Here is a 26,604-nt window from a genome sequence, read left to right as displayed (position 1 = left end):
ACGCAGGAGTGTGAGAGAAACAGCAGGCGTACACTCAAATCCATTCAATCTACCCAGATCGACATGTAATGCTGTGTCCTTCAATCCAGATGTGCTCTCCCAGGTGTTGGCTGGAGTAGTTCTTTACAGTACCAAACTAAAGGGACTGATGGATGAGCAGGGAGTCACCGAGGACGTTGACTCGTGGCAGGGGAGAATGTAGCCAAGTGGACAAGTGTCATACCTTTTAGTATGAAGAAATAGTGCTTATTGCGTTTTTAACTGATTATTTCTTCACATAGATCTGTTTATAAGCACCTTTTGTGATGTCTTGTCTGGGGTATTTTGGTGACGCTGTCCCTTTAAGAGCAGCTCAAGGCTTGAGTATGCATGCGCACAGGTTCTTTTCATGCTGCGGGCTGCGAGCGGGAGTGTTACCACATTGTGAACCGCAAGCGGGTTTGTGTGGCTCGGAAATCGCCATTTTGCTGACACGTGCACCGTGTGTGAGGGTCTGCCACGATTGAAGCAACTCAGAAGAGCGGGTTGGCGTGAGTTATGGCGTCCGGTATATTTTAAAAGTCCATCTCATTCCTACATAATTTGTGCAGCTTGTGTCTCTGTTTGACTCAGAGGGGAGATATTTTGCTGCGTTGGTCCCTGTGAATGTGCATCCTGATGTACTCTGGCTGCATTCTCTTATGCAAGTGAGTTCATTGTTTCATTTTTGGGTGCATGGAAGTTTATGAAGGGTTACAGTACGTTTAATTTGTTAACTCAGGGTTATTCTGTAACTAATGCACACGTGAAATATGTGAAATGCACATGTGAAATTTGAAATGTGTAATATCAGGTCACATATTTACTTGTATTTTTGTTTTGTTTTCTATCTTTGTGTTAGAAAGCCACTACTGTTGTCTATCGACAGGTTTAGGTGTAACTAAAAACTATAAAATTAATACTGTGCTACTAGTGAGTACAGTCGGGGAATAAAAGACCCACGAAAAAAAAAGAATACTTTGTGTCCTGTCACATCCTTCCTGATTGGGTCACATATATATATATATATATATATATATATATATATATATATATATATATATATATATATATATATATATATACACATATATATATATACACATATATATATATATATATATATATATATATATATATATATATATATATATATATATATATATATATATATATATGGGATCTGTGCTTGGGGACGGCCACCAGCTGCTCCTGGCCTTCCTCTTGCCTGTGTGTGGGCGGGGCACATTGGCACGATCACTCTTCTCTGAACACGTTCCACTCTGTATGTTCTGCATGTGACACAGTCACTGAGTAGTCTGCAGGTTCATTTACTAACAACGGCTGGTTTTCTTCCTGTGTGTCTGATCTAGCTTGTGAGCTCTGGGTTTTCTTGATAGTTGATGGCTTCGTCCTCCCGCAGGGGGAACATGACTCCAGTGTGTATAGGTGTATGGATGTGTGTGTATATATAGGCAAGTGTGTATGTGTGCTTATGTACATGCAAATGTATGTAGGTTTTTCTCTTTCTCATTCTTTCTTTTTTTTCTTTCTCTATTTTTCTGTCTACAGGGTGTTTTTCTGTTTTCTCTTCTTCTGTCTTCTCTTTCTGTCTCTCTTCTGTCCTCTCCTGTCCGGTCCAGCAGTACAAACTTTGTAATACAAACAATTATGCAAAATAAATAAAAAAATAAAATAAGAATTCAGAATATCAAGGGGAGCATTATGTCTATAATTTGCCCAGCAGAACACAGCATCCAGAAAATCATTCTGCTGCTTAAATGCTGGACAAAAAAAAAAAAAGAAAAAAAAAAAAGAAAAAAGAAAATGAAGCAAAACCACTGGAAACCACCGGGGGCAGTGTTGAGTTGTATGGCTGACACACAACCAGCAGATTTATTTTACAGCTTTCTAGTATGCATCTGCGCTTCCTGTGGAAAACGAGAGATTTACAGGCTTACAATGGTAGAAGGAGGTAAATAGAAACAGATTTCTGAAATGAATGAAAGCAGAAGCTCAATATGAACTTATTTCATCCAGTAGAAGAATGTGAAGTAATAGAAACATATGTAAAACTTAAATGCAAAGATGCAAATGAGTTAATCACATATCGCAGTCAAAGCCCTCAAGCATGATGGAAAGTTGTTGTTGCCGTTCTTTGTTTTTCCAGGAGTAAATTCCATCTTGGTGACGCATCGTCCTGCCTGAACTTGAGACGTTTTCACTGCCAGACAGAAAGCCTGAAGAAAACCTCCTGAAACCAGAAGGAAGTCGTTGTGGATATCCAGTGTTTTACGTATGTACACATTCTATTTTTTCATAATGGTCTGAAAGATGTGCTGAGAGAAATAATGGTTTTATGTATTCAGTTCAGGAAGAAAGAAAATATTGTTAGTAGGAAGACAATGAGCAAACACACACACAAATGTAACCAAAGGAGGAGAATGTAAATGAAGTTAATGTGCAGAGCAGACGGTCATCACAAATAGCTTCTGAGAGAAACTCTGTAAAAGTCACTTTTCTACTCTAAGCTGCTTCCAACGCCGACCAGCTTTGACACTCAGCTAAAAGTCATTTCAAAACCTTGACATGAAAACTTCCTTTTAATAACATTCTTTTTTTTTTTTTTTTTTTGTGCAGACCAGTAATCAGGAACGGTACCAGCGTTGCTGCTTTAATGCGTCTGATATGATCTATTGATGATGCATTAAATGGTGAATCATAGAAGATCCTGCAGTACCACCTGTTCATTTCTCCTGCTTATGTACTGTCAGGTGGCGCCGAAACACCTTTAACACTACAACGACCAGCTTACAAAATGCTCGTAGGGCTGTGGTCTATTTACACCTCATCATCTACCTGTTCTAAATTTATGGAATGAAGACTTTACACAATTTGCATACATCCAGTTGGCTCAACCACCAGAAGACCCCTCATCCAGTTTCTACCTTTCAGATCAGCTGTTTGTTCATCCACTGAGTGCAATTATATGTGTAAATACTATAGGACATTCTACAGGAAACTACAGGAAATACAATATAATCCAGAAGTTATCTGCATCGTCAGATCTCTGTACCAGACTATGACGTCACTGCCAGCATGTATGAACAATTTCTTCATCTCAGTTTCAGAGTGAGAAAATAATGAAAATAATGAAATCCAATAGAAAACCTGAAATTCATCTAGGTATTATCTACGTACTACCAGGAATATCCAGGAACTACCGGGTACTTTCAGGAAGGGTGAGGGGCTGCCGGGTGATATGTAACCCTGCAGCTGAATCTGAAGAAAGTCGTTTCTGTCTTGATTGTTTCATTTGTTGAGTTGAAAATCAAACAGGATTTCCTACAATCAGGAAAATAACCTTCTCATGCTCTTTACATGTGCAGTAATAAAAAAGTCATGATACACGGTAATTCATGAAATAAGTTCTACAATAAAAACATCAATGAGTTGACATTAACATGTTCACAGTAGTGTAAATAAAACATCCACTGTGAGCTTTTAAAGACAGAAGTTACAGAAAGTATTCGTTAAGAAAGATGATAAGATCAAAGTCTCATTTGGTTAAGATTCAGCTGGTTAAGTCTTGGTAGGTTGGTTAGTTAATAGATACTTTACTACCATAATCTAGAGGGAAATCCAAGTGAGTAGCAGCTACATAAATACAAAACCAAAAAGGCCTGTTAGAATAAAAACCTAATCAGACCTGAACTGAAGGGAAAGTTGGGAACATCGTGTAATCTGGGTGGAGGAGCAACATGCAGACTAGTTTAAAAACAAAGTAAGTGCAGTAATTAACTATGGTAGCAGGAGGGGGGAAATGTAGGAGAACCAAAATCCTGTTCATGTCATGCTTTGGACTTTTTGTGTCTTAGTTTTACTGTTTTATTTAGTAGTTTTTCCTGCTTAGCTCCCTTATGCCTTGTTTAACTTTTGTTTCTGTTTTAGTTCACCTGGGTTCATTTAATTAATTTGTTTCACCTGTGTCTTGTTGTGTTCAGTGTATTTATACCCTCGGTTTCAGTTCTGTGTTTGCGGATTCATTGAGTTAGTCACTCCCCTGTGTGCCCGGTGTCCTGTGTTCCCGCGGCTCAAGAAATAAACCAGCCTTGACTCAGCATCTCCGTCTGCTTCTCTGCATTTGGGTCCACACTTCATCTCCACCAGCCGTGACAGTTCATTTTGGTGTTATACCTTCTTTTATTCCACTGGACACCTTTCTGCAGAAGCTGTTTGGGTTTCAGTGCACTGCTGTGAATGGCCCTCTGGGTGGGTTGTTTGCATATTTCCCATCCTGCTTTGTGCTTCTGTTCTGGACTGTGAGTTCAGCATTTGTTAGCCTTTTAAGCCTAACCCACGCCCATAAGTAAGATAAGACTAAGTGGTTGACTGTCAGCTCTGATTTCTCTCTCTGATAAACTCATGACAGGTCAGATTTACGTCAGTCTGATGTGAATCTAGCGGGGACATGTCTGTACACCAGTCTGTGCTGGGTTCAAACCATCCAATCCAGAACGTCACAAGTCAAAACACGGAGCTGCACAAAGTCCTGAAAACTCTGAAATTGGTGACCTGTGGCTGATGTAAGTAATAGTGATCATATTTGCACTTCTCCTTACATACTAAGTATTACAAGTAGCATCAATGAAAATGAATGTAGTTTTAGAAAAAGTCAGGGTGCAGCAGCGACAATGTGTTCTGTGTTTTAGAGAGCTGTTTTATTTCAGTTCAGCCAGAGGGACTGTAGTACAATGAGACTTTCTGATTATGCGACGGTATTAACACATCTCGTCCACATCAGAGCTAATAGTGTCATTTGGATGGTACAGTATCATGAGTCAGGATTCAAGTATTTTTACACCTGTGCTTTATGTTGTTGTTGAGTTTCCATGCAACGATTGTTGTGGGTCGGACCAAGTCAAAGTGTAAGGTAAATTTGTAGTCCCAGTCCATCCCTCAGTGGAAAAGCGATGGAAGGAAGAACAAAGTCTACATTTATGCCTGCAGCAGAAACCAAATGGCTTTGACAAGCAGAGCTGTGAAGTGAAACTGAAAGCATAATTTTTAACTGAGTTTAAAACGTGGAAGGTTTCCAGAACAGCCGAGAACAAAACTACACATAGAAAACAACTACGAACTGAAGAGATTTCTTTAAAGCAGGTCACCATGTTAAAAGAACTCATTCCACCATTATTTTCCTCAGTTTTATGTTCTTCTGCAGAGAACGGTTACCTGGAAGCTGGATAGGTTGGTTGTCTTGTTGTTGTCGCATGGCCAGTAATTAGTTTAGAACTGACTGACACTTAAACTACTAAAATCAATTTAAAAATGGTTAAAAAATGTATTAAAAAGACTGACAACACCAAAAATACAGTGTTGAGCTCCAGGGCTTTAACCTGCGGGTTCTTTTAAAAACCAGGGTGAGCAAAGTTAAAAATTGGTCAAAATACTAGTTAACAATTTATTTACCTGCGATGGACTGGCGAGCTGTTCAGGGTGTTCCCTGCTTTTCGCCCTAAGACTGCTGGGATAGGCTCCAGCTCCCCTGCAACCCTGAATTGGATTAAGCAGTTTGAATGATGGATGAATGAATGAATTTATTTACAATAAATTGGGACTCTGGAGGCAGCTTATGGGTACCGGCGGGCTAAGCGGCATGCGGCTTCGGCTGTCACCAAGGCAAAAACTCGGGCATGGGAGGAGTTCGGCGAGGCCATGGAGAAAGACTTCCGACAGCTTCGAGGTGATTCTGGTCCACCATCCGGCGGCTCAGGAGAGGAAAGCAGTGCTCCGTCAACACTGTGTACAGTGGAGATGGGGAGCTGCTGACCTCAACTCGGAACGTTGTGGGTCGGTGGAGGGAGTACTTCGAAGACCTCCTCAATCCTACCAACATGTCTTCCGATGTGGAAGTAGAGCTAGGAGACTCAGGGGTGGACTCTCCTATCTCTGGGGCTGAAGTCGCTGAGGTGGTTAAAAAGCTCCTTGGTGGCAAGGTACCGGGAGTGGATGAGAGCCGCCCGGAGTTCCTTAAGGCTCTGGATGCTGTGGGGCTGTCCTGGCTGACACGCCTCTGCAGCATCACATGGACTTCAGGGGCAGTGCCGCTGGATTGGCAGACTGGGGTGGTGGTTCCCCTTTTTAAGAAGGGGGACCGGAGGGTGTGTTCCAATTACAGGGGAATCACACTCCTCAGCCTCCCTGGTAAGGTCTATTCAGGGGTCCTGGAGAGGAGGGTCCGCCGGATTGTCGAATCTCGGATTAAGGAGGAGCAGTGTGGTTTTCGTCCTGGTCGCGGAACAGTGGACCAGCTCTATACCCTCTTTGGGGTCCTGGAGGGGGCATGGGAGTTTGCCCAACCAGTCTACATGTGCTTTGTGGACCTGGAGAAGGCGTTCGACCATGTCCCCCGTGGGCTCCTGTGGGGGGTACTCCAGGAGTATGGGGTACCGGAGCCCCTTGTACGAGCTGTCCGGTCCCTGTATGACAGGTAGTAAGTCGGATTCATTTCCGGTCAGGGTTGGACTCCGCCAAGGCTGCCCTTTATCACCGATTCTGTTAATTGGGGTTAAATAAAAATAACCGTTGAATCCTGTGAGTTCCTGCGCAGCCATTGTGTACAGGTTATTAAAATGTCCCAGTGACACTAGAAGCTATTCATTATGTCTTTAAAGGAGGACAGCTCGCTGAATGTTCTGCAGTATAGCACCTGGTGTTTGATACACAACACGTTACTGGTAACTTAATTCCCTTCAACAGTAGTTTAAAAAAATGAGCTTGAGAGAAGCAACTTTCAGAGCTTTGAAGCCAAACTGTCCATGTAAAAGACCTGTTCTGTCCATTTCTGCTGTAGAACTGCAACCTTATTTCTGCATCACTTCATGAAACTACGCAGACAGCACAGTACTAACCGCATGTTGAAAAGATGAATCTGTTAAAAGAAGTCTGTTTTGACGTGTTAGGGTTAACTTTCACAGCCCTACATGGAACCATACAAAACAAATGTAAAAGAAAACCCCAAGGTTCAACCTTTCCATTGAACAGTGAAACAAGTAAATCTAAAATTCCTACATTAAATTTCTATTCTATAGGATTATATTTCTATTATATAGGATTTCAGGCCAACATCTGCATTAGAACTTTAGGTGAACAAATTTCAGTATTATTTTATTTACTTTAACAATGCAATAGTCTGTTTTTACAGGACTTACATGACAAGTCTTATTCTTACCATTTTTTTAAGCAGTTTAAAGGCAGACTTTAAACCATTTAACAGACCTCCCACCAAAAGAAGATTACATAAATTCAACCAAAGTTTATCATCAAATGCACAACAGTAAACATGCCAAACACATTACCACATAACCCTAATAAACCTGGACGCACTTCTGTCAAACTGATAAAAATCTGATGTTACCGGCAGTCTCTTCATTAATGCAGGAAGTATTTCCATGTAGACTTCCTTCTCCTCAGCTCAGGTGTGCACACCAATCTGAGTGTGAGAACACCATGTCAAAATGAGTGTTGTGCACTTAACTGCCATGAAATTCTGCTCATCTGGTGTCAGTTCAGCATGCTGACAGGCGTATACCAGCCACTTCTTTTCCCCCACAACTCAACTGCTTTCAGGAGAAGGCTGATTGCAATGATGGGGCCTTTTGCCACAACACTGGATATGAAGTTTTCCTTCAAATATCACATTATTCTTCATTATTAAATCTCTTAGTTGCTGAATTTACATGAAGGGAGTAAAAGGATCAGCTGTAAACAGGAAAACAAGCTGATAAATGCAGTTTTTACCGACAACAGACATTCAAGGAACTGGACCCCAGGCATCCGGCTATCCCCCACGTGAACACCAAGGAATCACCCCCCATATATCTAGTCCACCCTTTAACCTCACCTAACCCCCTTGCCTTTCTGAGGCCTATTCCTCCAGCCACCAATCCAGATGTCTGTTAATAATATCAGGTGACATTAAGTCTGCAATGGAGTTCCAGTCAGTTGAATTTATGGACTAGATTATTTCCTGAGTGTGTATGCTGGGACTGATGTGTGAAACTCTTACTAACAGCTATAAACCAGATAAAAAAGATGACAGTTTTCCTGACAGTGCATTTAAATTCTAAAATGTACTTTTTCATATCGGACTTATGCCTTTTTTTTATTCTGTTTTACTTGTAGTTACCAAAATGAGCCAGTCAGTAAAGACATGGAGTACAGCGGACGTCCACCGGTGGCTGGTGACAGAGGTTCGAGTTGCTCTGGCCTGTGCAGACATTTTCAGACACGAAGACATTTCTGGAGACTATCTGCTCTGTTTTGAGAAGAAAGACATTTTAGACTTGGGGATAAAACGCGGTCCTGCTGTAAAAATCTCCAAATATTTAGAAAGTCTGAAAGCTGGATCGAAGTTTCAGTCAGAGTTTCCTGCATTTGTGGAAACATGGACAAAGCAGCAGGTGCGCCAGTGGCTGCTTGAACATGTGAAGGTTTACTACAAATATGCAGAACGAGTCCTTGAGGAAGACGTGTCAGGAGACTGCCTTGTCTGCTTTGGAAAGCAGGACTTTCTGGATCTCGGCGTGAAAAGTGGTCCAGTTGTGAAGATTCTGAAAGAACTCCGCCAGATGAACACAAAACCAGAACCGATGTTGCAAGCAAGTGTTCCGATCAGCACTGACCAGGAAGTTGATCCAAAACCTGCTCAAACTAAAGCCAACGTGGTTCAATCCAAAAGCAACCAACAGCCAGAAACCAGGGAGAAATCTCAACCAGAACCAGATGACACAACGGGAAGCAAATACAACAAGGCTCAGCTGCCAACTAGGGATCCTTCAGAGAAGGAAGATGTTCAGTCATCTACTTTGCAGAGCATCAGGAGGAAACAAGCCGTCAAGGTAATATCTGTTTCTCTTTTATGAAATCCAACCTGGTAACAGAGCCATTTGTAGAAGACATAAACTATTTCTATGTACTTTTTGCTTTCTGCAGACCACAGCTCCACAAGAGACCTGTCAGATCACTGTGCAGATCCAGAAAACTTTTAGCCACCTTAAACAAGAAGATTTTAAACTTTTTCAGTTTTACTTAGGAGAATCTGGTCCTAGACCAGTTTCTCAGAGTAAACTGGAAGGAAAGGACAGGATGGACACTGCAAAGATACTGACTGACCACTATGGGAAAGAAGAAGCCCTGCAGGTCACCATACAAACGCTGAAAGAAATTGGTCAGAAGAGCCTCGCCTGTCAGCTGGAAAACACAAGTAAATCAAACCAGACACGTGCACATCATTACTACTAGCTACATGTGAATTATCTGTTATGTTGAGCAGAAATTTTACCCATAAAATTTTACCGAGCAGCAGGATCTGAACATATTGTAGCCTTTCCAGGTGACAGGTAGACGCTGGCTGCTTTACCCAAGAATTAAAGTGACTTCAATCTTGATAGACACAGTATTTATTTCCCTGGTGGGCTGCGACATCAGACTCCAACGATGGGTTATGACCCTGTCAGTGGTTCTCTCAATGGATCTTTACTTTGAACACACACTGACAATCACCTTTACAGCTACACCAAAACTCTACTTTGGTAAAAGATTGGCAAGTAGATGCTAACTACTGCTAGGCTAATTTGTTTGCTTATTTATTACTGATTCACTGATTGCTTAGTGTGCTCTGAGGAAACAAATCACTTGTTCACAAATTTCCTGACTATAAAGTCAGTAAACAGGCTGTTTTTGACTGTTATTGATGTAGTTTTATGCAGCTTCATCTTTGCTTTTCTGTAGACTAGCAGTTACTGTAAACACTTACTTCAACAGAATTTACCAGCATTAAAATAGTTTTAACCAACTGTTTCCTTTCATCTCTAACTAACTATCAGAAACTGGGAGAAGGACTATCCTAAAGTATTTCATCTCTTAATGTAGCAGGGACAGGACTGCTACTGGCCCAAGCGCAGGGTGATGGCAATGTCATCATCCGAAGTGGACAAAACTCTCCATTTGCAATACAAAGGGATGCCATCAGACGGCGCAGGCATGCAGTCTTTGGACCACAGATGTTGGTGTTGCTGCATCATGGCCACATGGCCATGGTCTTTTGTCCATTTACAAACCCTTCAACTGGATGGAGTCTACAGACCCACTTCATGTCCATAAAGCCTCTTTTTGTCCATTTGGAATGGCTTGACAGGGCCTGTGCAAAAAGACTGGCAGTGGACATTTTTGCTGAATCCCATTTCACCTCTGAGCTGTACCACTTAGCTCTGCCCCTCTATTTTATTCAATTCAATTCAATTCAACTTTATTTATATAGCGTCAAATCCCGGCAATGCCATCTCAAGATGCTTTACAGACAGAGAAGAAAACATAATGAAAGCCAATTCATAACAGCCTATATAAGGAAACCAACAGAATGAGTTGGAGGTCCAACTCAATCTCCCATCCTGAGCAAGCACACTGGCAGAGTCAAATATTACTCCAAGGTTTCTCACTGGAAGCTAAAGTAATGCCATCCAGGGAAATTTAGCTCTGAGTTTTTCAGATCCAAAGAGAATTACTTCACTCTTATCTGAATTTAAGAGGAGAAAATTTCTAGACATCCAACTCTTTATGTCTATGAAACAATTTTGTAGCCTATCGGGCTGATTTGTTATATCTGAGTATCATCTGCATAACAGTGAAAGTTTATTCCATGTTGTCTAATAATTTTGCCTAAAGGGAGCATATATAACATGAAGAGTATTGGTCCAAGTACAGAACCTTGAGGAACTCCATGACTTACTGTAGTTTGTGAGGAGGACTTGTCATTTACATGAACAAACTGAAGTCTATCAGATAAATATGATTTAAACCAGCTTAACGCTGTACCTGTAATTCCAATCACCTGTTCTAGTCTCTGTAACAGAATGTTATGATCGACTGTATCAAATGCAGCGCTAAGATCAAGTAAGATAAGTATGGACAGAAGTCCTTTGTCTGAGGCCATAAGAAGGTCATTAGTAACTTTCACCAATGCCGTCTCAGTGCTATGATGAGCTCGAAATCCTGGCTGAAACTCTTCGAATAAATTATTTCTGCTTAGGTGGGCATGTAGCTGAGCTGAAACGATTTTCTCCAGAATTTTGGACATAAACGGGAGATTAGATATAGGTCTATAATTTGCTATCACCTCTGGATCCAGAGATTGCTTTTTAAGGCTTGATTACAGCAGTTTTAAATGATTGTGGTACATATCCTGTCACTAAAGACATTGATAAGATTTAATAGAGATGTATCAATTAAAGGGAAAATGTCCTTAAAGAAGCTTGTTGGGAGAGGGTCTAAGATACAGGTGGATGGTTTAGATGAAGCTATTATTTTAGTTAATTCAGAGAGTTGGACAGGACAGAAACTATTTAGACACAAGTCAGATCCTGGTTCTAAGGATGCTTCAGAGACCACAACAGGCTCAACATTATAAGTAGTAGGAAGAATATTGTGGATTTGATTTCTAATAGTATCAATTTTATTCCTGAAAAAATACATGAAATCATCACAGCTAAGTGAGAAAGGAATACATGGCTCAACAGCGCTCCGGCTCCTAGTAAGCCTGGCTACAGTGCTGAAAAGAAACCGAGGGTTGTTTTTATTTATCTCTATCAATGATGAATAATAAGCTGTTCTTGCCGTACGTAAGGCTTTTTTGTATACGATTTAACTTTCTTTCCAGGTTAAGCGAGACTCCTCTAATCCTGGTGATTGCCGTTTGTTTTCCAAACGCCTTGATGCCTGTTTTAGAGCTCGAAGCTGGGAATTAAACCAGGGAGCCTTCATAATCTTACCCAATTTCTTCTTCTTTAGGGGAGCAACATTATCCAAAGTTGTACGAATTGAAGCTGTTATAGTATCAGCATGTTGATCAATCTGAGCAGGAGTAAAGCTTAAAGGGGGACTCTCAGTCATGCTAACACATGGTAGAGGGGAAAAAATTGATTCAACACTGTTCAAAGTCACAACCAGCTGGGCTCCGCCAGACCCTCTGGTTCTGGGATCCCCGGGCCCCATCAGCAGCGGCCGGGTCCCTGTAGTCACATCTGCATATCAGGTCCTGCTCCAGTACTCAGAGCTGACACAGGAGGGAGGTGGAGTGTTGTAGTATGTTGTAGGGACCGTTTCTGCTCCAGTGTCCTGACTGACAGCATGTGTGACACCCAGAACTCTGCAGTAGCCCAGACCAAGAACTCCCTCTTCCCTAGTCCACCCCCTGAATCCCCCTCGGGCATGATAGACATGTTGGGGTCCCTGTGCAGACCATAGTGCATGCTGAAAAGGGTTAAAGGGGCGGTGAGCTGCCGTGGTCGACACCGTGCAGCAGACGAGCTTCTGAGGCTGCATCTGAATCATTTAGTCATGTGATTATAGTCTCATAATTATAATGTTCTTCTGTTGAATACTGTTGCAAACATATCATGTGGACCATGTTCTGTGCTGTGAAAATCCTGGACTCTGGATTATAACTGTATCTGTGTGAGACTATAGTGGCAGTGGATCCAGAAGTCAGTGTTTTCCTGGGAAAGCTGAACATGACCTCGCCAAGAAGATAACGTGATATACGCGAAGATAATGTGATATACATGTACAGAGTATCACCAAATTAGCAGGTTCTGTAGCAGCAAATTGGAGTAAAAATAAATAAATAAATTTAACAATATATGCATACCTTTATGTCATAGCCGAATGTTCATGTTACTTTTTTAATGTCTCAACAAACCTAGCAGTGTCCTGAGGTGATGTAAACTCCTTTGTGACACAGTTACTTGTAATCCTGAGGTGAGCTGGATAAGCGAGACTAAAGCGAATGCCTGGGATATCTTTGAGCTGGCGCCGCACTGTGTTAAAGGGGGCCTGGGCCCGAGCTGTCCGCGGTGTGAGATCTGGAAAGACAGAGAGTCATTTCTTGGATCTTGATGCGTTGTTGGGCTCTGGCGCGCTGGAAGATCATCATGCAATCCGCATAATAATGCATAATAATAATGCAGGCGGGCGATTATGGGGCGGGGACGGTCACCAGGTCTTGGTCTGGACTGTAGGGAACAGCGGGCTCAATCCACCATGGGTTTCTCATCCAAACCAAAAGCCTCTTTTAGCAGCGCGGAAACTGTGGCTGCATTAATCAGTTCGCTATAGTCCTCATCTACTCCTAAAATCCTGATGTTATTGCGGTGAGAACGCACCTCCAAATCTTCACATTTATTCTCAACTGCTATAAGTTGAGTAGATAGTTTGTCCACTTTGCTTTGCAGTGAGACAATGTCATCGGAGCAGGCTGACAGAGAGCCCTCCATGTCAGTCACAGTGCCTCTCAGCTCACTCACCTCCGAGTTGATAGCCGCTATGTTAGCGGTCAATTCGGCTTTCACAGATTGCAGCTCTGACTTGATTGATGATAAGTTTTCCGACATGGCCGAGTGAAGTTCTGCCTTGAAAAGTCGTCCCATTTCTTCCCACAGAGCAACTAGCAACTCAGTCTTGAAATCATCAGGGGAAACAGTTGGTCTCGCTGAAGCACCACCTGCAGCAGGTGAAGGGGAGTCACTCCGAGGCGGGGAATTGGTACGGGCAGCAGGCCGTGAAGGTGGAGCTGCAAAACTGCTTGTAGATTTGGATTTTGCAGGCATCTCAAGAAGTAAAAGTGAACAAAATGAACTTATAAAACAAAGTACATCCACACAGAGTCAGTTAAGGCATCCTAAAGGAGTTCTGAAGTATGTTTTGGAGGAGAGCCAAAAAAACACGTCTCACTCCATCAGTCACTAAGCCGGAAGTCCATTCTATGCTAATGTCATGTAGCAGACGTTTTTATCTAGTGTCTTACATCTGAGAGTGAGAAGAGCACAAGTAAGAAATAAAACAGTAGAGGACATTATAGGTAGGTGCTGGTCAGACTGGTGCAAGTCCAGTTGGATGCAGGTGTTCACATGTCGTGCTGGAGGTGGAGCAATCACAGAAACACAGAACAAGACACTAGGGAACTAAACAGGAAAGACTACAGAGTAAAACAGGAAACCAGAACTAAAGATACAAAACACACATTATGACAATATGACTACAAAATCATGTAACTGAGGCCTAGAGTGAATGAATCCCCTCAGACTAGTTCTTTCAAATACGATGCGCTTAAAAGTAAAAAAAAAATGGGGTAAAAAATGGGCAGAAATGCCAAGATAGTGGACACCCCGTTGCCATGGCAACAGGTGACTTTTTGCTTATCTTGGGGTGTTACACGTGTACCAAATTTTGTTGTCCTATGTCAAAGTAGATGTTCAAGACCTGGTCTGGTCCAGCAGAACCATGTAAATTCTGTAAAACAAACATTTATTAAAAATAAATAAGATTTCAGATTATGTTTATACCTACGAAATTCCTCTTGGCAAAGCAAATTTGATGGAAACATCACAGCAGCCAAGCTATACTGCTGCTTTTATGCTGGACAAGTATAACAACAAACAAACAAAAAAAAAGAGGTGGTGGGGCGTACACTTTAACTGCTGTTCAGTATGGGGATTTGGGTTAGGTGATAAGTATAAAAGCTGTCCGAAGAGCTCAATTTCATAAGCCTTTAGGCAAAAAGTCTTAGAGAACCAAGAAAAGGAAGTTGCTGTCTTTTTACATAATACCCTACATAAAACTCCATTATCCATCTTTTTGAGTAAAATAGAGAATTTATTCATTTTCATCAACTCTGGTCACTAGACTAAAGCATTCATTTAATGTACAAGATGTATAGTTTCATTCATTAAACTATTTCTTTTCATATTCATACAGGTCAACTGGAGCAGCAGCATCTTTCAAGACAAGTCATGCAGAAAGAAGCTAATCAGGGACACAAACTGAAGACTTTGTTAACTTGTGGTGGAAACTCTCTTGACAACTACGACAGATTTGTTGTTGTTGTGAACAGGAGCAGTCCAGAACAGGTGCCTTATCTCCAGTTTCTGAGTAAGCTGAAATTGTTCAGTGTTTTGGACTTTGACCCAAACTCTACTGTTCCAGGTGGACTCTGTCATTCATACAGGAATACGAGGGTAGCTAATCTGCACACACCAACACAATTTCAGGGACAGATTGAGGCAGTGAGAGAAAAACTTAACCTCTACAAACAGACCAGCTGGGTATTCTGTAATGGCAGAAATGACCTTAGTAGTGACTCCAACAAAGAGCTAGATTACAGAAACTGGTTAAAGAGGTCTTGCAAAGATGTAGAACAGTTGGTTTCATTTATCTGCAACCCAGATGTTTTTCTTCATGGTAGATGGCTGATCATATTCCTCCTCCTGTCCCCTGTGGAAACAGATAAAGACCCAGTTTTCATGACCTACATGTCCTTTGTAAAGCACACGGAGGAGGAAAACATCATCAGTATTTGTGAATCTCAGAGTACATATCTGAAATGGAAGGAGCTGATACAAGAAAAGTGTGACTTTAACATTGACCATCTGTCCATAACTGAGCTGACCTTAAGTGAGATAAATGGCACCATCATGGGTCTGGGACCGCTTAACCAGACTTCTGGGAGGTTGCTTCCCTCCTCTGGTTCCAGCGCTGTCATTCTGAGACAGAAGGATGAAGATTTACTCACAGCTCTGGATGTTTTATGTCTCAATCAGTGTGAAAACTTTTATGATGAAAGCAGCTCAGAATTTGATGAGTGGAAAATCAAAGTTGAGGAGGAATTCTACAGAGGTGGCAAAGTTCGATGGTGGAACTTTTACTTCTGCGACAAAGATGAAGAGAAACCATTTATCAAGAGAGACCAGTATAAAAATGTCAAGATGATGATCAGATTACAAAGAGATTCAAACAACACCTGTGTCTTGCTGAATCTGTTTCATGATCCAGGATGCGGTGGGACCACCTTAGCAATGCATGTGATGTGGGACCTCCGTCAGGAATTCCGATGTGCTGTTCTGAAAGACAACAAGCTTCCCAAATCAGAAGTTGCTAATCAAGTCAGACACCTGATGACACTGGAAAGTGAGAAACCATCTCCAGTTTTGCTGCTGGTTGATGACTCAAAGGAAACAGAGAAGAATTCTGATCTTCTAAACTGTATACTTCGGGAAGTTGAAGATTTCTCCAATGTGAATGTGGATAATGCACAAAACTGCAAAGTCATCATTCTGAACTGTGTCCGTTCCCATAATCCGAAAGACCAATACAGGCAGTCCGATCAGACACACAACCAATACATAACTGCGAAACTGACCCAACAGGAGCAGAAGGACTTTGAAAAAAAACTCAAAGAACTCCAAGAAACTCATAAGACACCAGAAAACTTCTACAGCTTCATGATTATGAAGAGTAATTTTGATCAAAAATACACAAAAGATCTGGCTCGCAACACGCTGGAGAACTTTGATTTTAGCTCAAAGGAAGGACGATTCTTTGCCTTTTTAGCCTTACTGAACACATATGTGGCTAAATCAGAGATAGCTCTCTCGCTCTGCGAAGACTTTTTTCAGATGAAGATGATTCCCTGGCAGAGAGAAAGTGTTCTGGACAGAATGAAGCCATGTTCAAACTTTCTCATCATAGACAAAGTTGATGACCTGGGCGGATACAAAGGAGTCCGAATTCTTCATCATGCATTAGCATCTGCCTGCCTGGATGAGTTGGACAGAAGTTACTCCCTGAAAGTCAGTGATATTGTGATGGAGATGCTTCAATGCAATCTGTTTTTCAGTGACCGAGTTGTTAAATACAGTTTGATGAACTCAATTCAAAGAATGTTGATTGAAAGGCAACAAAAGAAAGATAGAGCTGAGAGAGAACAGTTTTCTCCTCTGATTGACAAAATCCACAACCAGGATGGGAGACAAACTGTCCAAGAAATCTTTGAGAAGGCTTCATCCAGGTACGAGACAAGCGCCTCCATTCCTCAGGCATTGGCCAGATATTTGTACATCAATGTGCGCGACTTCAAGGAGGCTCTCGTTTGGGCGGAAAGGGCTAAAAACATTAAAGAAAACCCATACACCTTCGACACCATTGGACAGGTACATAAAAGCTGTTTGAGGTCTAAAATTGACAGAGAGAAGCAGGAGACGTCTCACAACCCAGAAGATTTGCAAAAAAGCATAGAGATAGCTAAAAATGGTATGAAAGCCTTCCAAAGGGCTCAGGAGCTGGCTGATCTTACAGATGAACCACGAGAGGAAACACCAGACGACAACTCAGAGGACTTTCCCAGGAAGTCTTACAATGTTTATGGATATGTGCGCATGCTCGAAATCGCTTTCCTGGTCTTTGAGATACTGAGCAGGTTGCCCTTCTTTGACAAACGGAATCCCATGAACAAAATGTATTTGCAGGGTTTTCTTAAAGGAACAATCCCGATCACCAGCGTCTCCAGAGAGGACAATGAGATCAACAACCACTACATCCAGATCATCACAGAACACCTGCAGTTTCTCCTCACACTAAAATCGAAAGTCAAGGAGTTGTTTGATTTCCTGAACTGTTACTTCACCTACATCAAAGGAAGATCTGAATTTGACATGATGAATCACAGAACCATGTGTGAACATTTTCAAACGTATGTTGATCTTTTCTGCACAAATGCAGAAGAAATGAAAACAGAAAAAGAAAACAAATCTACCCTGAGTTGGAAAATGGCTATACAGGAGCGTAAACAGTTTCTTGAAAGAAATCAAGCAGATACTTTCTCAGGAATACTTCAGTATCTTGACAAATCTGCTGAAGAGACAGAGAGGATCACTGAATGCTACACATTCCTGCATAACACATCCGTCACACACAAGCTGCATCCACAAATAAAAATTAATTATATATTGTCCAACATTGTTCTTTACCACCTGAAACCAAACCGTAAACATTTGAATATTCACAGTAACCTATCTGTTCGACTTCAGGATGTCCTACAAGATGTAGGACTTCAACATCCTTTCCCAGACCCGTACTATCTGGCCCTGCTGCTGTTCTGGCCGAGTTCTGCTGAGAAAAGCACTGAAATCTGTACATATGTTACCGCACTTCGCAGGTCATCCCAAAGGCACCTGTCCAAGTTGTTCCAGAAGAGAAGCACAATCGCCCATTTCTACCTTGGAAAAGAAGCTGGACTGAAGAAACTTGTCTCAAAACCATCACTCGATCAGAGTTTTCTCCCCAAGATGCGCCGCGATGCCTTGGCTCAACTTTGGTGGAACGGAAACATTTTCAAAGAGGAAGCAATCGTCCAGAGACTTCAGCGAGTCAGCGGCAGTGTCGAGCAGGGAGAAGTGTACGCTAACTACGGTTCCCAGAAGATCCCGATTCATCCGGCTCGCTTCAATAGCATCAGAAGCGGCTTCAGCACTGAAAAGGTCTCGTTCTACATTGGCTTTGCCATTAATGGACCTCTTGCATACGATATCAAGTATGAAAATTAGGATGTAAAACTCAACTAGCGGGTCCAGAATCACACAGTCCAGCTGCCAATAAATGACTCAAAAATCAACTTTTATGTAAATATTTACTGGTAAATCAAAATACGCTCATCTTATTAAATCATGGCCTTCTATCAACCACTTGAAGCGAGTTGTCAAATGGGTGATTTCACAGCTCTGTATCAAGAGGAGCAATGTGTCACCTAGCCCTGGAACTCATCATATCGCACTGCATTTTTCCCACTTCGCTGGTTAGTGTGTGGCCATAAAAGTCTTGACTCCTCACTTCTAAAAAGCAACTTACTTCCACGCCAGTCAGCCCATGGCAAAGAACAACTATACCAGGGTTAACCAGCATTCATCTAGCACTAGTTACTGCTGTGCCAGGTATGTTGTTTGAACTTTCAATCCGCAACTTCAGAACTTTGGAACTGCATCATCCCAACGCACATGTCAGTTGTCAGATAGCTTAGTCTGTTTCGCCATCCATGTCACATTCACAAATTCTCTTGGAAAAGTTTTATTTGGTCCCATACACATCCTGCCACAATTCCTCCCCCATCTACAGGTTCAGTTGCACTTGTGACACATCATCTGAGCACCAGTGTACTTCTCAGAGTTCTCTGCCACCAAAGGAGACACATCCCTCCCCAGCAACACTAGCTGATGAAACTTAAATACTCAGTCCTCATTGTTCAAAAACAAGAAATACTTGCCAGAGCTGAAGTGAACCTTAAAAAAAAAAAACTCCATCCAGTGGAGTTTAGCAGAAGATACCAGCTCTTCTGCCCTCCACTCAAGTATAAACACACACTCCATCTGTGTCATCTACATGGGCCAACCTATGCCGTGCCAGTATAAACTGGTCTCTAGTCAACCATTATACCTGATTTCACCAGGCTCCTCTTATTCCTATCCCCTATGTTCTCCAAACTTCTGGTCCTGAGTGACTTTAACCTTTACATTTATGCACCAAAATCCACCTTGGATGCAGAGTATCTGAACTTTTAAGGCTACTTCTCCATGACCCAGCAGTTAAATGGACCCACACATAAGCACGAAAACACTCTTGACCTTGACTGTAACATGTTGCCATCCACCCCCGCTTCTACCATCTCTGGATAAAGCCTATTCCATCCTCCACGAGAAGTGAGCATTTTTTTCTTGTTCTCGAGGCTCCAAAAAGAAAATGACGTCATTTTGTTCTCGCGGACGTGTTTGAAGACAGTTCTTGACACATCGGGCTGGCAGAACTTTTTTCTTGCGGGGCTCCGAGAAGTATCGTGTGATTGGTCGGACATTGGAGGTGGGCGTCGTTAACACAGAGAAAGCATGAAGCGGAATTGCTGCTTCTGTGTGCTTGCTGTTGCCGGCAAAACGGATTGTTATGATAAAACAGCTGATCGAGGTGGTGAGAAAGTACAAACATTTTTTACATGTAGCATTAAAACACTCGGACCCAGCTGCTCGTTAAATATGAAACTAGAAAAGCACGCAGAGAGCGGTAACCTCCGCCAAGCACAATGTTAAAGAATCCTTTTAAAACATTCCTGGATCTAAACGGTGATCCGATTAGATCCAGGAGATCACCAATAGAATTTAATCAGTTCTTCATTTTTACATTTCCAACAACTCTTGAAATATTCATAAAAATCCATCCGTAACCTTTTAAGTTATCTTGAGCAAAAAGACGCCGGGGAACACGACCTCCTCGGCGGAGGTAACAACCGGGTTCGCACATAAAAGCAGACATCGCCCCCCCGCAGTGATCCCTCCCCGCTGCAGACGTGCTTCTGCAGGATGGATGGACCTGCTGAACAAGACGTTTTTTCTTGTTCTTGCAGCCTCAAGAACAAGAACTCAGTTCTTGCATCTCGTGGAGGATGGAACAAGCTTGAGATGCTGAACTCCCACTGGAAGAATCTGTCCATGACTCCAACAGCATTCTGCAGGCCAGTCTGGATAAGTTTTCCCCACAAAAGAACCAACTGGTGTTCGTCTGCTGCGCTGCCTCATGGTACACTGCTCAGAGAACTAAAATCTGGGGGAAAGATTGAAGCCGGGTTTAGAAAGATTAGGCTAAGTTACTCATTAGCACTGAGAAGTGCCAGGGTGTCCTTCTACTCAGTTCTTATATATTCTGGCCACTCACAACAAAAGATTTAGTTTTCAACCATCAACCAGATACTAATGTCCAGAATCTCCTTTACTACTGACCCCTCAACTGATGATTACAATCGCTTCAAGGAATTCTTCAAAAACAAAGTTGAAACAATCAGAAGAAAAACTTTGTCTTGGCTATTTGGATTCCACACCCATCTATTCCCCCTATGCAGCTCCATTCCTCAAAGATTGCCAAGGTCACTCAATCCAAACTTTCCTTCATGGTACAGAAGATCAAATCTTCAAGTTGCTCCCTCAACCTCCTCCCAACATCACTCTTAAAGATGTCCCTTCCAGCCACTGTCCCCTCCACGACCTGGCTAATCAACCACTGGTGAAGTCCCATCCTTCCTCAAACTTGCAGCTAATGCCTGTGCAAAGAAAGCACAACTCGGACACTGACACTACGACCATTCCACTTCAAAGCTGCCTTTTTTAGTGGAGGTTTTGGAAAAGGTTGCTTCTAACCATCTGCATCAACACCTTGAGTCACACATTGCAGTCTGGCTTTATGCCTTCCCACAGCACAGAGACTGCACTGGTCAGGGTTCTGAATGACCTGCCGATGACTGCTGACTCCGGCTTTCCAGACTACTGATCCTGCTCAAACCTTTGACACAATCAGCCACAGCACTCTGTCAGCACCTCCACGAGGTAGGAGTTCTTCTGCACCTATTTCTCAGGGAGGCAGGAACTTGTTAAGCTAGGAAATCTCACATCCACCACCAGACTGGCTACCACTGGTCTCCCCCAGGGGTCAGTCCTGGGCCTCCTGCTCTTATTAATTTACATTTTTCTCTTTGTAGTGTTCCCTGAAGTCATGCCATCAGTTTTCATTCATATGCTGATGGTACTCAAATATACTTCCAGACCTTCCCTCACACTCCTCTCTCTCTAGTCAACTCAACATCTGTCACCGGATGTGCCAAAACTCTCTTCAGTTAAATGACAGTAGCCTGAGGCTATCCTCATCTGCAACATCCCTCCCCCCCCAAAAAAAACACAAGTTGGGATCACCACCCACATCACCTTCAACAACCATTCACATTTGTCACCAGCCTTGGTGTTTTCCTATCAATTTCTGCCCACATTAAAACAATCTGCTAAACCTCCTTCCATCAGCTGAGGAACGTCTCCAAACTCAGACCCTCACTCTCCAAACCGGATACCAAAAGACTAGTCTACATTATTACTACAATTGTAGTATTAATGTATTGTATTAATGTATTGTAACTCTCTGGTGGGAGGACTCCTCTCCAAACCAACCCACAGCTTACAATATGTCCAGAACAGTACTGACCATGTCCACACCACAATCTGAACATCTTACCACATCACCTGGTCCTCCATTCCCCCTCCCTGGCTCCCCGTCAGCCCCTTTGGCCCAACCTACCACCATGACCTTTTCTCCTTACAGTCCTCAACCCCACATCTTCACCATCCCCGCATCAAGTCATGAAGCCTTTTCAAAATCTGTGGAATCAGATGCCTGAATCAAGAAAACAGAGAAATCACCTCCGTTTCATTCCAAAGGAATCAATAAAACCTTTCACAGTGTTTATAACTCCGGAACTGAATAAAGGGTGAGGTGATCTCCCAGTTAGATAAGAAAGGGATATTAGACGCCTATGGTTTGAATAATGACAGCTTATTGTGTATAAACTCTTGTCAGAGTTGTTTAAATACTTACAGTAACAAGAGCTTACTGATGCTCCTTCATGATTTTACAGAATGTGAGTACCTGCTGAACTGTTTAATACAATAAGAAATTCATCTGTATCATATTTCAGATTTTATAACATTTATTTAATTTTTTTGTCAAAGTAAAAAGTTATACAGTTATTGAGTTTCCAAAACAAAAGTTATGTGTCAATGAAAATAGAGTAAAATGTAAAAACCTAAATAAAATAAAAGTTACCTCTTTACATTGAGGTTAGCAAATTAAAGCTATGTAAAAATCAAATTTAGATTAAAAATAATTTAAAAATTACTTGAATTACATTATAATATTCAAATATGCAAAATGTTACTCCTTGAAAAAAGAAGACTGAACTCCCACCAGGTTCACTCTGCCTTTGACAAATAGACGTGTAGCCGATCACTTCTACTGTTTTGTTATGAAATATAAACCTTTAATTTTGCAATATTAGAACTTTTATGTTTTATTATTTCAATTTTTTTTAACCTTTTTTATCATAGAACTGTGAAGCACCTTGAAATGTTGTAAGCTTTAAAAGTGTCCTGTACAAATAAAAATCTATCATTATTATTATTTACCTGCCACCTGAAGCAGCTGGTTGAATATTAACCAGCCACATCAAATTGTGAATTTGTTTAAGAAAAAAGTTTCATTAAAAACATTTTTATTGTTTTACATCCTAAAAATATTGATTTTTAAGGCATGAGTGGGTGAATTTAGTATTTCGGTAGTGAATTCGGTATTTAGTTATTTAGTAAAACTGTGCTTGTAAAACTACTTTGTTTTAGAGAAAAATGCTCCTGTTGTGGCTTCATGAGGAAAATTATCTGAAATTGTTTGTGTAGCTTGTTTTTATTATGTTTATTTACATCACAAACTCCAAATAAATGGTTTAATAGTTTTCTTTTCTTACTTATTTTTCTGTTGAAATCAAAGCAGTCTATTCAGACGTTCAGGTTTACCGAATGACCCACATGAAGGAAGACACAGAAATCTCCAGTTTGGGTTGCTATGCAAATAGCAACAGCTTGTTGAGCATGATGGGTTTATTTCACAGGGCAGAGTTAGCCAGATTGAAACTGAATCAAAAGGAGCTACATGAGGCTACAAGTTGGCTTGGCCCCTGACAGACATGAGGTGTGGCCAAGCAGCAACCTCCGCGGTAAAAAGTTAAGCCTATGCAGAAGTGCATAAAACTGCAGTTCCCCCTTCATCCACTAGGGGCTGCAAAACAGAGCAAATCCCCATAGACTTCCATGTTAAAAAGACCAGCTTCACAGCAGAAATAAACATGTTTACAGCAGGAATAAACATGTTTACAGCAGGAATAAACATGTTTACAGCAGAAATAAACATGTTTGCAGCAGGAATAAACATGTTTACAGCAGGAATAAACATATTTACAGCAGGAATAAACATGTTTACAGCTGATATGAACACATTTACAGCCTGGTACCAAAAATATTTTATGTTTAATAGGTCAGATTTATAGGTAACTTAATCTTGAAATTCAGCATAATTAGGGGCATCTTGTTTTGATTGAAGGTTGTAGAACAACCGCTGTTTTTAGCGGGTTAACAGCTGGATTTAGCTTTAGCCTGCTTACCTCCGTTAGTTGGTTAGCGCCACTAAGCTTGGTTAGGTCTTACCTACAGGCAGGTCTGGGTTCAATAGATGTCAATCATCCAACTCCACACTTACAGCCCTCCTCTCAGGTCTATCTCTTTTTGTATGTTCCGGGTGAGACGGCATGCGTGATGCTGCCAAGATGGCGACGGTGGGAACTGACGGTGGAGCTTTAATTCAGCTTTTCAGAAACCTTGCCATTTTTTTAACACTCTATAAGTGTTGGCACATTAATTTGGTAAATGTCATAATTCCATGTTGCATTCGTTATCAATATATGTTGCTGCAAATCAACAAATCAAATTTGTGCTCCGGGTTTACCTTTTTCAACTTTGTGCACCTGCCTCTCCAAAGGCCTCTGCACGGTCTTATCTATAAGACTTATTTCCCTGCTGCACTCCACCCCAACCGATGCCTTGGTTTACTTGTCTCTCGGTCTGACAGAGAAGCATCTTGGACACCGTTTTAAGATTCATCAGTTCACCATCAGCATCATCATCAAAACCTGGGTCCATTTTCTGCACACTACTTGCTGCATTTGGGACGTCTCCTAATTTATTTAAAACCACCACTTCATCCAGCTTTCACACTACTTCCTAAGGCTATCCTACTACTTCCTCCCCTCTATCCCTCTACTTCTACACCCAGGACAGGATGACGGCCTCAGGTGCTGAACTATTTCAGAAATCTGAGTTATGGAAACAGGCTCAAAACATTCTAAAACTCTACTTCCTCCAGCTATCCCCCTACTTCCTCCAGGTATCTAGCAACTTCCTAAGACTATCCCACTATTTCCTCCATCTATTATCGCATGTGAAAGATGTTGTTCCAAATCCAATCCAAACTTGTTTGAAAATATTTCAGTTTTTTATATTTTATTTTATTCTTTTTTGTTGAATCTTTTTAATAAATAAGGATACAAATCAATGGTCCACAGTTTTTTAACCTGCTTCCATGTTCATATCACTTGCGCCATTTTGAGCTCCAGCACGCTATGCATTGTGGTATATATTAACTAGACGGGTCCATATAGACCACAGTGTATCGATTCAATTCAATTCAACTTTATTTATATAGACGCTTTACAAGCAGAGAGGAAACCATAATGAAAGCCAATTCATAACAGCCTATATAAGGAAACCAACAGATTGAGTTGGAGGTCCAACTCAATCTCCCATCCTGAGCAAGCACACTGGGGCGACAGTGGGAAGGAAAAAACTCCCTTTTAACAGGAAGGAAATCTCCGGCAGAACCGGCTCAAGGACAGGCAGCCATCTGCCTCTGCTGTGTGGGGGGAAGAGGACAGAAAGACAACAGACAACAGGAACTGCTACTCCCACCCAGGGAGACCTGCTGAGACAGGAGACATAAGTGTTAATGATGCAACACTGTTATTGGGGCGGGGGGGGGGGGGGATAAAAGAGAGAGATAAAGAGAAAGAAGCTCAGTGTATCAGGAAATGTCCCTCAGAAGTCTAAACCTATAGCAGCATAACTAAGGGATGCTAACCATCTGAGAAGACCATATGAGGTCTTTGATATATAGTGGTGCCTGGTTGTGGAGGGCTTTATATGTAAGGAGAAGGATTTTAAATTCTATTCTAAATTCAACAGGCAGCCAATGAAGAGAGGCTAAAACTGGAGAAATATGATCTCTCCTGCTGGTTCTGGTCAGGACTCTGGCTGCAGAATTCTGGATCAGCTGAAGGCTTTTCAGGGCATATTTAGGACAGCCCAGTAATAGAGTTACAGTAATCTAGTCTCGAAGTACCTAAAGCATGAACCAGTTTTTCTGCATCACTCTGAGACAGAATGTCCCTAATTTTTGGCTATATTACGTAAATGAAAGAAGGCTGTTTTAGTAACCTGCTTAATATGTGGGCCAAAGGACAGGTCCGAGTCAAATATTACTCCAAGGTTTCTCACTGTAGCCCTGGAAGCTAAAGTAATGCCATCCAGGTTCATTACAAAACTGGAAAATTTAGCTCTGAGTTTTTCAGATCCAAAGAGAATTACTTCACTCTTATCTGAGTTTAAGAGGAGAAAATTTCAAGACATCGAAGTCTTTATGTTGATTTGGTTTTAGATGCTGGTCACATAGGAACCCCAGAAAGGCTAACCGTTGGTTGGTACCATAGACTGTATATAAAAGATGGACGGAGCCTCGGTGGTTAAAAATGAAGCCTGTGCGGAAGTGCATAAAACTGCAGTTTCCCCTTCATCCACTAGGGGCTGCAAAACAGAGCAAATCCCTATATATTCCCATGTTAAATTGGCCAACTTCACAGCAGTAATGAACATGTTTACAGCCTGGTTCAAAAATCTATTTTCGGTTTAATAGGTTAGGTTTACCTTGATGACAACTGTGGGGGGAGTCCATTTTTTTCTAACTCCCCCATTTAAAAGTAATTTAATCTTGAAATTCGGCATATTTAGGGGCGTTTCCTTTTAATTGACAAGCACCCGATCTCCCGCTTCAGGTAAGAAGAACATAAAACAACCGCGGTTTTTAGCTGGTTAACAACGTAGCTTAGCTTTAGCCTGCTTACCTCCCTTAGCTGGTTAGCTCCTGTTATCTCTGGTTTAGCTTGGTAAGCTCTTAGCTACAGGCAGCTCACAGTTCGCTGGATGTCAATCATCCACCATGACGCTCACAGCCCCCCTC

At 41.7% G+C, this 26,604-nt stretch overlaps 1 protein-coding gene across 1 annotated transcript; it reads left to right on the top strand.

Annotated features, from left to right (window-relative positions):
* Positions 1 to 8,213: 8,213 nt before the first annotated feature.
* LOC306769081 (sterile alpha motif domain-containing protein 9-like) lies at positions 8,214 to 18,455 on the top strand (the record flags this gene model as incomplete). Its single annotated transcript, XM_079257588.1, has 4 exons — positions 8,214 to 8,921; positions 9,958 to 10,087; positions 12,821 to 12,934; positions 14,833 to 18,455. The coding sequence occupies 4 exons, from the start codon at positions 8,214 to 8,216 to the stop codon at positions 18,453 to 18,455; spliced, it is 4,575 nt and encodes a 1,524-aa protein (XP_079113714.1).
* Positions 18,456 to 26,604: the final 8,149 nt, after the last annotated feature.

The sequence above is a fragment of the Telmatherina bonti genome (assembly GCF_933228915.1).
Source record: "Telmatherina bonti genome assembly, chromosome: 1".
Lineage (NCBI taxonomy): Eukaryota > Metazoa > Chordata > Actinopteri > Atheriniformes > Telmatherinidae > Telmatherina > Telmatherina bonti.
The sequence above is the reverse complement of the archived record's forward strand: the minus strand, read 5'-3'. Positions and strand labels throughout refer to the sequence as shown.